Source organism: Zonotrichia leucophrys, chromosome 7 (genome assembly GCF_028769735.1).
Source record: "Zonotrichia leucophrys gambelii isolate GWCS_2022_RI chromosome 7, RI_Zleu_2.0, whole genome shotgun sequence".
In the NCBI taxonomy this organism is placed as follows: domain Eukaryota; kingdom Metazoa; phylum Chordata; class Aves; order Passeriformes; family Passerellidae; genus Zonotrichia; species Zonotrichia leucophrys.
The window spans coordinates 84,308-101,458 of record NC_088177.1 but is presented as its reverse complement, the minus strand read 5'-3'; the positions used below and the strand labels follow the sequence as shown (position 1 = coordinate 101,458).

At 38.7% G+C, this 17,151-nt stretch overlaps 1 protein-coding gene across 15 annotated transcripts in view; it reads right to left on the bottom strand.

The window, feature by feature from the left end:
* Positions 1-17,151, bottom strand: part of BAZ2B (bromodomain adjacent to zinc finger domain 2B) — a 94,347-nt gene that overhangs the window by 46,873 nt on the left and 30,323 nt on the right. For all 15 annotated transcript variants that reach the window (XM_064717705.1, XM_064717715.1, XM_064717709.1 and 12 more), the window contains exons 2-5: positions 8,186-8,341; positions 2,466-2,627; positions 1,910-2,103; positions 357-566 (exon numbers count right to left, since the gene is read on the bottom strand). In XM_064717705.1, coding sequence (XP_064573775.1) covers positions 357-566; positions 1,910-2,103; positions 2,466-2,627; positions 8,186-8,339 — 720 coding nt within the window. In that variant the 5' untranslated portion in view covers positions 8,340-8,341. The remainder of the gene's footprint in view (positions 1-356; positions 567-1,909; positions 2,104-2,465; positions 2,628-8,185; positions 8,342-17,151) is intronic.

Here is a 17,151-nt window from a genome sequence, read left to right as displayed (position 1 = left end):
AGGCATTCTACTAGGAAAAAACTAACTGCCAAAGCAATATCCACAATGATATATTTTCAATTCACTACCTCCACACAGTACTTAATTTCTTTGTATTGCCTACTTCATAACAAAAATAAGTCTACCAATGGTAAACTCCCTGTAAAGAACAGCAATACAAAGACATGCAAGCACACAAAAGAACCAAAAAAACCCACAAACAGAAAATGCTGAAGCAAACCTAAAATTATATTCTTAGCGTTTATTAATGTGCAGTTAAATAATTGTTGACTATTTGCTCACAGACATGAGTGGGTCAACTTGTCACAAACGGCTTCTAGCAACAAGACTGTGGACAGGACAGTGAGGTGCTATACCTTGTTCTTGCTTTTGTGATGTGCTTCATTTTCAGAATCAGATTCATCATCTTCACTCTCTTCAGCACTCTGGTCCTCCTCCTCCTCCTCTTCATCCTCCTCCAGGTCCTCAGAGTCACTACTACTTACACCTTCACTCGAGGTGTCTGAAGAGGAGCCCGAATCACTGTCGCTGTTACTTGAGCTTTCCACTGCTTTTTTTCTGGGCTTCTACCGGGAAGATGAATTCGCTGTTAATGCTTCCATTTTAATCTGTTATGTAATCTTATTATGACACATAATCTTTGAAACAAAGAAGAGTGAGGCTTTGGAGAAAAGCGATCTGCAATGCTTAAAGAAAAAGTGCTTCAGCAGAAGGTGATGAAAATCTAAAATTAGTCACAAAGTTCCACTGAAGTCTTTTTCTGACCACTGCTGACAACACTACATCAAATTTATATTATTTGGCATAAAATGCCAAATTTAGGCCTAGAACATTAACCTAGAATTTGGGTCTAGTAAACCTCCACAGAATGTGCCAATTCCAAAAAAATTCATGCCCAAAACTTGTGGTACAGGTCAGCACAGAAAGAACAACAAACATTAGGTTTATCGAAAGTTTCAGTGATGCATTCATTTAGCTATTTTCACAGTATGGGCTGTACAGCAATGTAGAGTCTTGAGGACTGAAAAGAGTATGTTCACCAAACTGCTTCTGGGACTTGCTTCTGAAAAATGGACCAGAATCTGCTGAAATACTCTGACAAATACATTATTTCGAAAGTAACCCTAGATTTTCATTAACTGTAAAAACACCTTGGTATCAGCTTTGCCTTTTTCTTTTTTTTCCTAAAACTAAATAAATATTTTAGCAGGTTTTTTTAGAAACCATCCCTAAAAAGAAATTACAACTAAGGAGATGACTGATGAAATCAGAAGATTAATACTAAAAAACTAAAACCCAAAAATAAAAGAGCTTTTAGAAAAGTATATTAAAAGGTTTTAAAACAAGACATGCTTTTAAGAAAAGACAAGTTTTACACTTAGAAATTTAAAAGCACAACATCACTTGTACGAAGCTCAGCTTTAATAACCATAATCATCATCATATTAGAGTTCTCATTTGGAGTAATTTCTGTGTTTTGATACAAAAGGTTGCTCAAGTCACTACACTGACAAATGCCATTTACCTCATAAAAAGTTTCAGAAGAAAAGAAGCTATGAACATCAGCATATCAAGTAAGATTAGGAACAAAAGCTCCATTTCTATATTTCAAAATTTACTAGAGGAACTAAAAAAAAGACAACCTGACATTTATCGGCATGAGACAAAAGACTTAAAAGTCAAGATATGGAACACAACATTCTTAAGAAAGGTACTTGCACATCAAATCCATCCTTTTATAGCACCTCAGTATTTAGTCAATAAAACGAGTTTGAAATCAGTGCTTGCATCAAGAAATCTATCAACAGCATCAAATTTATACTTAAAGATGAAAGGTAACACAAAGGAGAAGACAACAATACATATCCATTTTTTTGTCTGACTCTTCAGTTTCTTTCAGTGCATCTACCTTGTCTTTGATTTTGTCAGCCCTGGTGTCCAAAAGCTGCACTTTGCTTTGCTCCTGGTTGTATTTGCGTGCCCCAGCTCCCGAGGTCACGTTCTTCACTGGTCCTGCCGATGCTGCAATGCCAGTGGAGAGCACGGATGTGCCCAGAGCTGAGACCGCACCGGTGCTGCTGCCATTCAGTGATCCATTCACACCTAAAGATGACAAATTTACAAAGTGACATTCAAAATAAATCTGAAGTAACGGGTAACTTCTTTGAAATGCTCCAGTCACCTAACGTTCCATAGACATGCAACAAGATCCTAGATACTTACAAGCTACTTGCCACATATATTAAAATTTGTCATCTAAGTGTCACTCTGATTTGGAGTTATTTTAGTTTAAACATACAGAGCATCCATGATTTAAAGGCCTAACACATACTTGGTATGCATCATCCTTACCTAACAGAACCAATTTTTATTGAACTGTTTAGGAATGGGAAGAATAAGTAAAGGTCAAATTCCACATCTTTCTGCATGTGCAGAAGTTCAATACGATTACTTCCAGCCATTACCTTTGTCAGTATTACTCCGACTACTTTTTCCTGTAGCTCTTGAGTGGAATGAAGGAGAATCATGATTCTGTGCAGGAGGAGCAAACAATGTGGGAATTCCCAAGAGCGGTGGGAAAAAAGCTGCCCCAGGACGAGAGTGTGTGTCTGCTGTTCGCCACCATTCTGAACCACAAAGGAAATAAAAACAAACTTCAGTTGTTCTAATACTGTATTTAAGTATTTCAGTAACCATATTGCTGTGCCTAATTCAGAGCAGATTTACTCAATCTAGAAGTAAAAACAAAACATTAAGGAACTTCACAATGACATACATTTCTTGAAGCAACTCCGGTCTTAAGACATTAAAGCCATGCTGATAAAGATTGCAATGCAGTTTTATTTAAATGCATTCTGAAAATTAATACTTAATAGAAAGCTATATGACACTGATCACCCCAAAGTGAAACTGCTAGTCTTATGAACTGAATCAGTATTCACCTTTAACATTATTATCTCAGCACTCTTCCTACATTGGAACTACAAAGTAACACAACAGCTTTCAGTCACCTCTGCAATCTGAGTCTTGCAATACTCCTAGGCCTCCACCACAAAACCACATCTGAAGCCGTTCCCCATGAGAACATCTATTAAACAGAGGAACTGCTAGCTACCCAATGGTAACTCTACAGCCACTGCAAGAGGTTTCTATGCTTGAGTTTGACACTGCATTGCAAAAAAAGCTGCCTCTATTTTTTTTCCTGTAACAGCCCTATTCAAATACCCTAGTATTAACTGGTGATCTGCTTCTAACTCCACTATGCGTTATGCCATCTCTCCCACTGGGAGGCTGGAAGACAAGATGAAGATCAGATGTGATGAAGAGCTGTCCTGGTTCCAGCCAGGACAGGGTTAGTTTCTGCAGTCGTTGGGACGGGGCATGGCCAGGACCCAAAGGTTATTCAAATAAGTCTCACATCACTGGCAGGGGAAAGGGACTCTTCCAGGGAGAAGGGCTCTCTCCCAGCTGGCGCACCAGTGGCAGAAGTTAGTAATTGTCTGTTGTTGGGATGGGCGGGGTTCCAGTTGAATAGTTTGTTTCTTATATCCTCTGTCAGTACTGCTGATGTTAATATTTGTTTTCTTATCTCATCTCTGTTTCCATAAATTGTACTTATCTCGACCTGTGACCTTGGCTTTTTGTGCCTCCAGCCCTCTTCAAGGGCAAGGGTGGTGGTGAGAGGCAGGGGAGAAGAGAGCGGCAATGTGGTCTTAGTGGGAGCACTAAAGCTACATGAACCAGACTAAAAATTACATGCAAAACATACACATAGTTAGACCTAGTAAGGATATTGAAGTCAATACAGAAAGGAAAATACGTGAAAAGGAAAATGAACAGAGGAAGTGACCAGAAAAGAGTAAATAGAGAAGTTTTTTGAGCTGCTACACACTGGAAGGTTGGGGAAGGGCAGCACAGAAGACAGCAGGCAAGTCAGCATATATTCACAGGGTAGGACAAAGTAAGAATATATAATAGGCTAAGATGACAAACAAAAATCAAAGGCCTAGAAATTCTGTAATCCTGGTAGAGGAAATCTCATAGGAGTTTCAGAACTACAGCTTTAGAGATAGCCCGAACACAAGTACAGAAAACAAATAATGGAATTCTCAGACTGTAAAAGCATACATAACCAGAAGAACAATGTAGTCCCTAATGGAGATAAAAAGCAGGAAAAGACTGACATCAAAGAACATTAAATTCATGCGTGCCATCCTTTAATAGAAAGAGCATTCACATCAAAAAGGACAGCATAAGAAAGACCAGCATTCCCTGTTTTCCAGAAGACTCCCATTAGCAACAAAGGCCCCTGCACACTGACCATGCTTCTGGTGGAGTTCTACACACAAACCATTAACTTACTAATCCTACTTCTCCCTCTACATGTTTTAAACATTATTACTGTGTTTGTGTATATAAGGAATGATTCTGGAATGAGTTCCTGACTGCAGTAACTCATCCTATTAGGTGTTAGGAACACAAGGGCATTCACTAGGATTTTTCATTTATTAGCAACTACAAGGTAGCAACTACAAGGTAGCAACTACAAGGCAACATAATGGGAATACTACATAGAAGTGCAGGGAAATTCCTCTTACTGATTTCACATTTCTGGTTCAGGTGCCATTTTTTCCTTCCTCCAAGACAAGAAGGGATTTTCACTTCATTGATGCTAAATATTGCAGGCGATGTGTAGAGTATTTGTCTAAGCTTCTAACATGAGTTTAAAAGCATCGTGTTTCAGGTCTACACTTGCTGAATTTAGTTCAAATGGCTTTAACATCACTTTGTAAATTATCACAAAAAAGGCCCAAAAAACAACCATAACCAACCCAAACCTCAGTTATGTATCTTCTTCCGTAATGCTTCTCTCTCACAGACCATAGTGGTGATTCCCAATCATGCTGATGAGCAATACTGCATTGCAAAGTTTCATAATACTCTGAAGACTTTCCGAGTCAAAAGGATCTTTGAGACTGTTCATCAATCATAGAGAAAGTACAGCTTTCTGTACACTACACTACACACTGTAACGGCCTTGAGAGAAGACATACTAAATGTGCTATCTAAACCATTACCTAATGTATCTAGGAAAGAGAAGTCATCCATTTTAAAATACACATTTAAACATGTGGAAGTAATAAAACACCGACAAAAAATGGTAGAAGTCTTGTAACACTACACTGAACTGTAATGACGTTTCCCCTCTTTCTTATATCATGAAAACACTAACAGTCTGCTTACCAAATAATTATAGTATTTCCTTAATTTTCCTATTTTAATGCTCACTCTTGAAGTTATTAACTTAAACATGCTCCGCATAGGTAAATTTCATATTAAATCTCAGTCCTTAACATTCTTGTCTTACTTTTAAATAGGTTAAATATTTTTGAGCACAGTTTTTGAAATTCTACTAACCACTGCACAGATAAATGATTGAAAGCATTATTCCAAAGGGCAAAATACATTTCAACAATCCTGGTCTCTTACTAACAAAGAATGACTTTGTGCATTTATGTACACAATTTTAAAATTGTTATGGATCTCATTAAGGAGAAATAGGGAACTCCAAATAAGACTGAACAATTTTGCTCTAACAAAAACAGCTTCTGGTCCGAGAAAAAACAAAGTTTTGTTATTTAATAAAAAGTTAATGAACTTCCCTTTTTTGAAAAATAAAAATTACAGACTTTCCAGCTCTGATAACATCAAAACAATACAGCTTAAACGTTCAGCTTAGAATGGTTTCACACACTAATATTATTGCTTTTCATAAAGACAAAACACTGAATTATGGTTTTATTTAGAGAAAAAGCTATTGATTTATGTTCTTCCAAAGTTGATAACATTCTCATGAGGGTGAAGGTAAACCTCTTTCCAGAGGCAATTTACTTTTCCAATGCACCTTATTTTCAGCAATGGGTGGATATGAAGAAATCAAATAAAATCTCTGTTCACTTGACTAGAATGCTTTAATTATTCAGGAACTAGTGCAAATTAATCAATTAAACTAACAGTATGTGATATATTCCACAATGGTTTCACAGAGATGCTTTGTCTTTCTGACCTGGGAATACGCCAAAATAATTTAAGTGTATTTTAATCTCCCTGGCAAAGCATAAAGACTTCCAGTTCTAACTCATCATGTATCATGGGCACCTGACACGGTATGCAATCAAGTTTATTGCAGAGACTACTTAATAGACTACTGATTGCTGCAAAGAAAATAAAGAGATCTTTTTGGGCTAAAAAGAACCTCTCTAATCTCATGCATTAAGATGCATTACCTTCTCTTAGTAAGAATAATTGCTCATTCTTAAAAAATTATTTTATTAGATACTAGAAAAATGCATTTTTAAATTTGAAGATAATTCAATTCTCTGTTTGGCAGACATTTTTGGGGTTTTTTAAATATTACAGGAGTGAAGAACACTGCAGTTTAGAACTGGCTAGTACACAGTCTATCTTGGCTACAGAGTGTCTTGTAAATTCAAGACACGCAGCTGGCTGGCAGCATCAACACTTGGTGGAACCTTTTCACAGTGGATTCAACAGTAACCACAGTGCACTGTGTCAGCAGAGAAACAGACATACTCATAAATAAAACTGATGGTATTGACAGTAAACTACATTCCAGCTTGGTTTTAGGAAGACAAAGTGCCCTTGAAAAATTATGTATGCTCTTAAACATCAGATGCAGCCAGGCAAACAATCTGACCATCAAAAAAAAAAGAATGCTGGTAATTACTATCAGTCTTTTTAACTATTAGCTACCAGACAGAAATTACACTTTTTTAAAAATAAAAGATTAGAATAGAATTTTTAAAAGGCCTTTACTAAAGTACCAGCTGTGTTTCATAATGAAGAACAAAACTGCCAGTTTAGTACCTTTATTTCATTATTCATCTGCTTCAGTCTTACTGTATTTTGGCAGACCAAGTACATATCCCTATAAATGCAGAGAACCTTAACAGCAGATACAGAATTACATGATGTAATATGCATACAGCAAAAGCAGCAAGGAGAGGTAAATGAGTCACAGAAATCCTCAGGTTAGGACTATACATTCACAGCCATATGGAAATTTACTCCTGCTACATTCTAGGAACCACCAAAGAAACCCATTTTAAGTAGCATGGGCTAATGAATATAGACCAAAAATTCTTTTGGAGATGAATCTTCAGTGGGGTACTGGAAAATGAAACACTTCATTATTTATTCCAGAAGTGTTTTAGTCAAGAATTTTCTGGCTGATTTTAGAGAAATTAAAATAAATAGTTGAGACCTAACTCTAGGTCTGGAGACATTCCGGTTTCAGTTTCTTGGGGCAGCTACAAACAAACAAATGCAGGATGAAATTGGGGACTTGGAATCTACTCATTACTTATTATCAAGTTGTATCAGATTGGAGAATATACTTTTGCTCATTTTGCTGCAAGAACAGAGTTTTTTCTGAAAACAGGAGAATACCATTAATTTAAGCTGAAAAAACTTCCTATTTACCATATATCACTCAAGAATCAGGCTAACAGAAACAATGTTCTCCAAAAAAAGATCTGTTTATGAACAGTTAAGTGAGAAACAGCAGGGAAGAGTTTACCGTTTCTTGTTCTGTGGATGACGTTTGCATCATTCAGCTGAAATGGGAGTTTCAATCACAAAAATTAGATTCTTGCATGGAGAAATCTTCCATATATATTTCTGATTCAAGGTAAGATATTTCACTCTAGTCAAGATTACCCAAGACTGTGACATTTATCTTTTCCATTTCAAGCTCCATTAGAAGAAACTACTCGTCCAAATGTAAAACTACAGTATGGGCTGGGCTTAAAAGATGAGAACAAGATGTACGTTCAAGAAGCTGATTATTACAACTTAATGTGAAAATGGCGCAGAGTTTGCTAGATGAACCCTTTATTTGATCCTCACTCTCAAGGCAGCCTTGCAAACGGATTTTTTTTTCCCACATATTAAATAGTAATTTTTAATTAATTTCATTCCTTCAATAAGTAAGTACCTATGTAAAATGTATTCACAGCAAATGAACGCCACTTGGCAAAACAAAAAACCTCACATTTTTCTTGGATGCATCTGTGCAACCTTATTATGTTTGACTTGTAATAATGATTACAAGTGCTGACAAACACTACAATGACATTGCAATATAGACTTGAGTCATTTTTACCACACGTGTTGATTGTGGAGCTCAGTGTCGCGGCTCCAGAGGAAAGGCCGCCTTTCGATACTTCTGCAGTGACCGACGGTGTAGAAGATGCTGGAGTGGAAGCAGCTGTAGTAGAGGAGACTGATGAGGACGTTAACCGCTCTCCAGACTCCATATCTGGAAGAGAGAAGATAAATATCTGTCTTCTGTGGCAGCAAGGGAAACCACAAGGGACAGTCTGTGCTGACTGTGTCTCAGGACCTGCACTAAATTCTCAAGAGGTTTCCACGACAGGTACATCCCACTAACAGCACCCATCTGTCAGGGAACTCAGCAGAGCTGCAGAACTGTGGGAATTTGGTACTGCTGTTCAGAGTTACATCACATTTCACCCTGAATGCCTCTACCACACCCTGTGCTCAGGAGCTCCACCTCAGCTCAGGCTGGACAGAGCCAGCCCGTCCTGTGCCCCAGTCTTGGCTACATCACATGTTACAGCTGCCCTCTAGGATGGCATCAGCTCCCATTTTCTGCTGCTTCTCATCAGGCAACCTGACAGATGCTGGGCATGACAGATTCCACTATTCTGTCTAACCACGTGAGCAGCATTGTGCTGGAGTAGGCAAAAGCCCTGCCTGTGTAATCCTCAACTGCCAGCTTACTCCTCCTTGCAGAACAGCCCTGCTCTTCGCTGCCCTCTGACAGACAACTTTAAACAACCGGTACTGCATGCCAAAATGCCCATATCTAGACTCTTAATTTAAGAAAAGACTCAGCAATTATGGTGAGATAATATAAGAACAAGAACTCCTGTCAGTTGCTAGGAGTTTTTGGTGGTGGTGTTGTTTCCTGGTGAGCTTTTCATACAAAATAAGACATTTATCTGTGCCATGAATTGTCTAAATCCAAAGCCACCAGACTTATCTCATGGAACAAGCATGTGTATTTTAAGAGAAACAGACAGTAACATTATTATTACAAACACTAGAAAAAGTGTTTGGACAATACTCTCAGGGACATCGCGTGGCTCTTGGGGACAGACTTGTGCAGGGCCAGGAGTTAGACTCAGTGATCTTTGTGGGTCCCTTCCAACTCAGCATATTCTGTAAAGCGGTTTCTCAAATACTTAAGAAGTGCAGCCATGCCAATGATGTCTTTTCACGTGGTAGCAGCATCAACGGACTGTCTGACTCAATCTGCCAGAGCAGCAGATGATGGTGAGTCAAGATCAAGTATAAATAAGGTGGAGAAAAAATTCCAAAGTCCCTGTCCTATTAAAAATGCCATGAGACTAAGCACATTGAACTCTTAACTGGGAAACTTCCAAGAAACCTGTTCCTGTCATGGAGTCTCCCTCATGGACACAGGCAACACCCTTTCTCAGATTTACACCTGAAACCTGAGGGGTAAGAACTGAACCTAAATGAAACAACTAGTAAAATCTCATTCCCAGTGAAAATGAGATTTTGTAAAGCAGAATGCCAAATACACAAGGAAGACACACTCTTCTAAATTCTATTTTAAACAACTTAGAAAACTGGTATGTTAAGCAGCACTTCTGATCCAAAGCTGTATTAAACAGTGACTTCACAAATGCACACTTGAAAGATAGCATAAAACCTGTTACCTGCCTCTCCAGAAAGTAGATCCTTAGTTGTCTCAGACAGTAAAAATTAAATTTAAAAAGCCACAGCAAATACAAAAGCAAAATCAATGGGGAAACACAAAATACTGTGAAGATACACTACGCCCATTTCAACTAAATTGTTCATTCCTTGTCACTAATAGTTTTTATACACTGCAATTTGTATGCATGAAGAAAGTCTCCAGGCTTTGCAGGCTAGCAGAACAAAGTATACTACTTTGGGAAAGTGAATACTGCTAACATGGGAGAATTGCCTACCCTCTGTACCAACTGCAAACAGCCACTCCACTCTCAACAGCACCTAAAGACTTCACTGCTTTTACTCTTTACAGTCCAATTTATCATGAATCAATGTCCAAGGGTGACGTTATGCTTGTGTTCTGTTTATGCTGGATATTATATTCTGTGTCCCCAAGACTGGCTGAGAGCGAAGGCGGGGAGAAGAAGTGCAGATTTTTGTTATCAGAGACTGGACTCCTCTTCCACAGTCTGCGGGAACACTGAAGATGTCTGTGCATGGATGGGGCAGGACACCACGCTCCTTTTGCTTTTTAGTTAGTTAGTTAGTTTAGCTAGCTGAGCCAGTCGGAGCTTTCCCTGGACTGTTTTTCTTTCCCTTTTCTTGCAACCATTCGGACCTGCTCCAGACCGGAACCCAAGGAAACACCAGGAGCTCACACTTTGCAGCCTGCTGGGGCCTTCTCTGCAGCCTTTCCCAGTGCCAGAGGGACTGACACAGAGCAACCACCCACCAGAGACTTTCTGAATTTGTTGTCTCTTCAGAGCAGCAAATGAGTTTTGTTATCCAGAACTGTTCATTTTTTGTGCTGGGGAGTGCTTTGCCTGCTAAATCAACAGGTTTTTTCCACTTGTCTCTGAGGAAATTCTTTCCCGAACCAGCTGGGGGGAGGCCAGATCTTAACCCAGCAAAGAGAACACCTGTCCGAGCCATGGGCTGCCTGTTTCTCCAGGAGAATCCTGTGGGAGACAGTACCAAAGACAGCACATGCACAGCCTTCCCCTAATTCTCTAGTCAGGTCCCCTGGCTATGAAGGAGATCAGGCTGGTGTGACAGAACCTGTCTGTCCCAAAGCCCTGCTGGCCGGGCCTGCTCCCCTGGCTTCCTGCGTGTGCGGCCTGTGACCGCACCCAAGTGATCTGCCCATAACCCTCCTGGGCACTGAGGGCAGGCTGACAGGCCTGCAGTTCCTCAGATGTGAACATCTGAAGTATTTCATAAATAAGCATAGTTAGGAACCACCTACAAGCAATCTATACTTGAGTCATAAATAAGACATCCTTGGCAAATCAATACTTTTTAAATACAGAAAAGTAAATATAGCTATACTTGCAAGCTTTTAACTAACATAGGCCATCTGTCTGATCAAATAAGAACTGGGAGAACAGTAATAAGCTGCCCTTTTAAGGCTCTCCTCTCTCTCTCACCCCCACCCTGCTCCTTTTATTTCAGCTTGCAGGGGTCCAAGAAGTCTTTTTGAGAGGGTGCTTTTTCAAACTTTGTTTTAGCTGCTTGTTTAATGTCTCTAATAGAGAACTGGAATATTGGTATTTCAGAACTATTTTGAATGGAAGAAATTTACATTCTTCTCCTAGAGACATACATAGTTTTGATTTCAAACTAAGTTAACCCTTAATTATGTTTAATTACTCTAACCACAGCAGATGGCTAACTCCAAAAGAGATAATCCCCAAAACAGTCATTAGACAGGATCAGCAATAATTACACTATAGACCTAATGCATTCTGTGACTAAAAAGTCCATACCAGTTACAGCAGATCCATATCCTTTTTAACCTCAAGTGAGACATTTGTTTCATTGGAGTTATTTTGTCAGTCAATAGTTATGAACTGCCATGACTGTTTATTAATCTCTCATATTTGTCAAAGACAAAAATCATCAAGTAAAACTAAGAAGAAAATTACTTTTTAAAATTTTCCTGGTGTAGTGATTTATGTCAGTTCCTCCCAATGCTTTGCCTGAAACTCCAGCTATTTTCCCAGAATTTCCTATGGTGAATAATCATCATTAATGCAACTTATGAATGAAAACAGAAAGTAATCTCTTAGTAAAAAGGAACAAAGAGGGGAAGTATGTGAAGCTTTACACAGGAAAAATGTTGTATTTTGGGGGGAAAAAATTACTATTGTTTAGTAAAAATAGAAACACTAAAAAAAAATACTGAAGGAAACAACAGTCAAATGATTTTCAAATATATCAGGTTGAAATTTCTTTACAGTCAATCACCTATCTATTCTATGCTCAAAACCTTCATGGAAATGTACCCTAATGCAGAAGAGAAACTCTTTTCCTACTCTTATCCTATCAATGTTAGCAGGGATGTGGGAATACTATGAAGTATGCTTTGAAGACATCTAAACACTAAACTCATCTCCAAATTCCAGTTTAACTACTACATTCCCATGTACTGCTTCCTTTTTTCAATTATTACCTCTAACACAGTGAAAAGAAAAGTTGGGTAAAAATACACTTCAGTTTTTCTCAATGACAAGTGAAATTTGTAAAATTTTGACCCCAAACTATAGAAGAGTCCCACAATGCTGTTCTCTTGCCTTACAGCAAGGTATTTCATTGCATCATAATAACACTGTCAGTCTGCCACTAGTTCTTGTGTCAATGAGTGCTCACTGCCAGAAATATTGCAGGTGATGAAGGGAAGCACATCAGAGCCCAGAACACACAGTGCAGCACATCACAAATGCAAAATGCAGTGCCCAAAAAGGTCACGCGAGAAGGTGAACGCAGAGCATGGGTGCCAGCTCAGAGGTGACTCAGCAGGCCAAGCAGCACCTGTGCATTCCACACCTTCCACAAGGGCCACAGAACCAAGGAGGAGTGGGTTCAAAACAAGCGGTGTGACAAAAAACACCCACAGAACAAGCAAGCACGCTGACCAAACCTCAGGGGAGAAGGAAGTGAGGCACCCACAGGAATGGGTGCAGCTCCTTACACAATGGCCACCAGAGGCTCCTGCTGATGCTCCGTGCTCTGCCGAGCAAGGCCTCCTCACAAACCTTCCAACACACAGTCTACTGCTGCTAGGGTGTTCTACACATTGAGATTTTTAAACTCAAATAAAAGTGCCTATACACTTAGTGAGATCCACTGTCTCAAATATTGTACAAACCAGAAAAGCCAAGTTAACTGATACATGTTGCAAATTTTGCAGAATGTCACTGCAATTATGTCACTTTGAATAATTTGCACTAAGTACTTTATGTAAAATTCTCTGGGGAAAAAAGCCACCATAACAAAACTTCTTTTATTCAATCAACAACCACAATAAAACCTTTTTTTTGTCAATCAAAAGCATGATTGGCTTGTGTTTCAAAGACATCATACAAGGACACTTTTAGGCACCAATACACTTAATACTTTACTGCCAGTGATACTGTGTGAGGCAGACTGTACGTTCCTGTGTTATGTTCCAAATAGGCTTTATAGCCTTCCCCTGACTCACATCACCCATATTCAAATGGCCATATGACAACTCATTGTTTATCACATTAGAATCCACAACAGTCAAAACATTCCTAAAATCCCATAGAGATTACAATTCCATATATATTTGTTTTAACTTTACCCAGATCAGGTGACTTACTAAAAGCCACTTCAAAGCAGACCCAACTCTTAAGATCAATAAACAAGTAACAATGTTGCTTTCCATTAGAAATAAACATAACTGAGTATTTCTGCACTTGCACATTTTGTAATTTTCATGATCATGGTAAAGAAAGAATAGTCACAAATGACAGAGGGCATTATAATTCACTTCCTTTACATTCCATGGAGGGAGGAGAGGTACACAAGTCAGGTTAAACTACAATCCTTCATAAGCCTCACTTCGGGACAAACCTCAGAATTTATTTCTGAAAGCTGCATAATGCTGGGCAAAAAATGTAACCTATCCAATCTGTACCACAAAAAGTATACGGCCATACTAAGTATCCAATGGGCAACGTAGCACCACAGAGAGGAACTTAATGTTGAAGTGACCCAAGCCTTCTTAAATGTTTCAAACCCAGAGTAACAAACTAAGAGTCTGGTTTAAACAAATACATAAACAGAATGGTTTGGGTTGGAAGGGCCTTTAAAAGCTCATTTCATTACACATACACACACCACCACAGGCAGGGACACCTTCCGCTGGACGAGGCTGCCCACAGATCCATCCGACCTGGCTTTCAACAGTGCCAGGGATGGCGAGATCACAATCGCTCTGCCCAATCTGTGCCAGTGCCTTAGCACTCTCAATTTCTTCCTAACATCTAATCAAAGCCCACCCTCCTAAAATAAAATCTATCTGCATTATCTGTTATTCTGTATGAGGTTATCAACATTATACTTCCATGTTTAGCAGTTACCACTTTTATTAAGAATACACATCCCTTCACTTATTTTCACTTCTATGCTGGGTTTGGAAAGGAGAAGCTGACACCATTACCCTCAAAACACAGAAGCAGATGGGTGGGATTAGCTTACACAGATGAACACACTTTCAGTCAGGAATGCTCACCCTACAAAAGCAGCTGCCCAAGCCACTTACAGTACAGCAAATTTCAGATGACAAGAAAGGAACTATCCTGCAAGTTCCTTTTACCAACAGAGGAGCAGTCAGGATGCAGATATCAGGGTGGCAACTGTACAGTGCAACTCTGTGCAGACATTAAGGCTTACGGACGTTCCGCTCACGAAGTGGAGATGACGGCACTGCACATCTGTATTCCCACGCTTCTACGCAGATTCCAAACAGCAAATAAATAGTGGGACCACATAAAATTGATGCAAAGTCTAGACTCTTGTCATAACTGCAGAGGCTAAAACAATAGCATCTGAAGAACATTCAAAGGCAAAGATTCTCTGGCATCAGTTTGGTAAATGTCCCAAAGAGGGAAATTCACCAGATTTTGTCATTAAACCAAAACAAAGGGTTTAGCATTTCAGAAATTAGGTTTTACAAATCCTTCTGTTCCTAAAAAAAAACCCCAAACCAACAAACAAACGGATCACTGCAATATTTTATACTGTCTTGGGATGAATATCAGTTTTTATTTTCATGCCTAACCATTCAACTTAAATACATATTTCCGGTTTCAATGTAAAAGCCCACTCTTCCATTCCCCACATATCTTCTTTTTAATATTTTTGTTATGAGACTTCAATAACTTGGGGTTCATTTGCACCAGATTCTAGTGCTACTGCATCTTCTAAAGAAGCAAGACTTAGCATTTTATACTATTACTTCAGTTTGTGAGGGCACTGAGTAAACTATCTACAACTACCTCTATAAATTTAAAGTTATGAAGTATTATTTAATCTTTGCATACTGATAATCAATACAACATTTTTTAAATACATAGCAAAAATTCTTGCTTAGGGTAGTTCTGACCCACCCTAAGAACACAAACCCCAAGAATATAAATCCTATGCAACAGTAGTTCAAAAATCAGTACAACAACCGGGACAGCTGATGTCAATGCCTTTTTTTTCTGTGCTTTTTCAAAATCTGAATTTTATCCCGTCCGAGGCAAATTTTCTGCTTTTCAGGTGGTATTTTACCACTCAGAAACTTAGCTCCTGTTTAGCCATTGTATAGTACACCTCTTCCCATAGTTCAAAAGCCAGACCTGATCTCAAGCTCAAGACTGAGGCTTAGCTCCAATTACAGGCACGGTCAGAGCTGGAGAAAACACCTACCGAGGGGGAGTGCCCTGCTGAACCTCTGACAGCAAAAGCTGCCACAGGCTTGTCTAGGCAGTGGCAAACATGCTTTTTATAGTACTTCTATATTTTAATCTTGCCTAACTTTGCCAAATAATAACAGAAGGCATTAAACCAGCACCTAACTTTGTGAAGCCTAAAGTATTGCCTCTAATATATATATGTATAAGAACTTTCAAAAGGAGTCACAACAAACAATGTGGTTTTCCTACTTGGTATTATTTTGCTTTATGCAAGGAAAAAAAACCATAAATTACTGCATCAAGAAAACTTTGGTTCATCTTTAAAACATGAAAAGAAAACTTATCTAGGGAAAGAATAACTACAAATCTAATATCTATTTGGGTGCATGAAAGCCATGTGTGTCAAAATAACGAGTTCAGAACAAGTCCATGGGCACTGCCCAGTAAAAAACGAGATGCTGAAAAAAGGGTTCCTTTACCCTGAAGTCCTGAACTTACAGACCACACAGACTCTAACAAGTACGCAGGGGCAAGGATGGTAGGCAAATGGACCATTCCTAACAAATGGTATAGAGATTTTTGGGGTTTTTTTGTTTGTTGGGAGTTTTTAATCCTAACAACTTAAGTTATTATTCTAGTCCTTCAAATACTGCTAAAAACTATGACCACCAGCAAACTCTGATGAGAAATGAATTATGGGTACCAAGTCAGAGTTCCGGTACCAGCCTTAGGCTTTGCAATGGGTCCTGATTTTGTTTTAGAATAGCACCAAACTTCAGTCTGATTATTCTAACACTAATATAATTTTATGTTTAAGCAAAAAGACAAAAACCCAAACATCTAAATTGTACATTAGGTTCTCCAATGCCAGCGAAAACTAGTTTTAGCCCATGGGAGTACGAAGAAGTCTATCAGCCTCTCACATCGATGACTGAGTTCGGGCACCTTGATTAAAAAACTTATCACTGAGGAATGCTAATTCCTCAGTTTTGAACTTCTAAAAGCAACTTGTGGTGTAATATTGAAGGACTGTAATAGTTCCCACTAATTGGCTGAGACACAGATAAATGGTTTCCACATTTTCATGCAGTCACACTCTCATGGTTCTTTGGAATCCCAGAACCAGCTCTTGAAGGAAGCATTACGTGCCATAACGGCCACTGTTTTGAGTCAGCTTCATCACTGGCATCCATTCCCTTTTCCAAAATATCTTTCTTAGGTTATTTGTTCATTGTTTCTTCCAGTTGGAAAGATATGATGATTTTTTTAAAACCTGAGACATTTGAGTAAAACAAAACCCCCAGAAAACAACAACAGAGTCCACTAAAGTTTAGGTAAATAGAATAACTAGAAGGAAAAATAATGGGGTCTTAAGACACAAGGAAATAAAATTAAGCCTTAACAGAACCCACAACAGGTAGGACTGTGTCAGAAGACTATTCTGGCTGAGTCCATTCACAACATTATTTTTACAAACCAAGCAGATGCAAATTTGACATCTTGATGTTATTTACAAACCTGAAATATGTGCCTAGACACAAAAAACCCTAACAGATCGCAATTCTATTTCCATAAACTGGAAAGAAAGAACATAATAAGCCATCCATACTTCCATCTT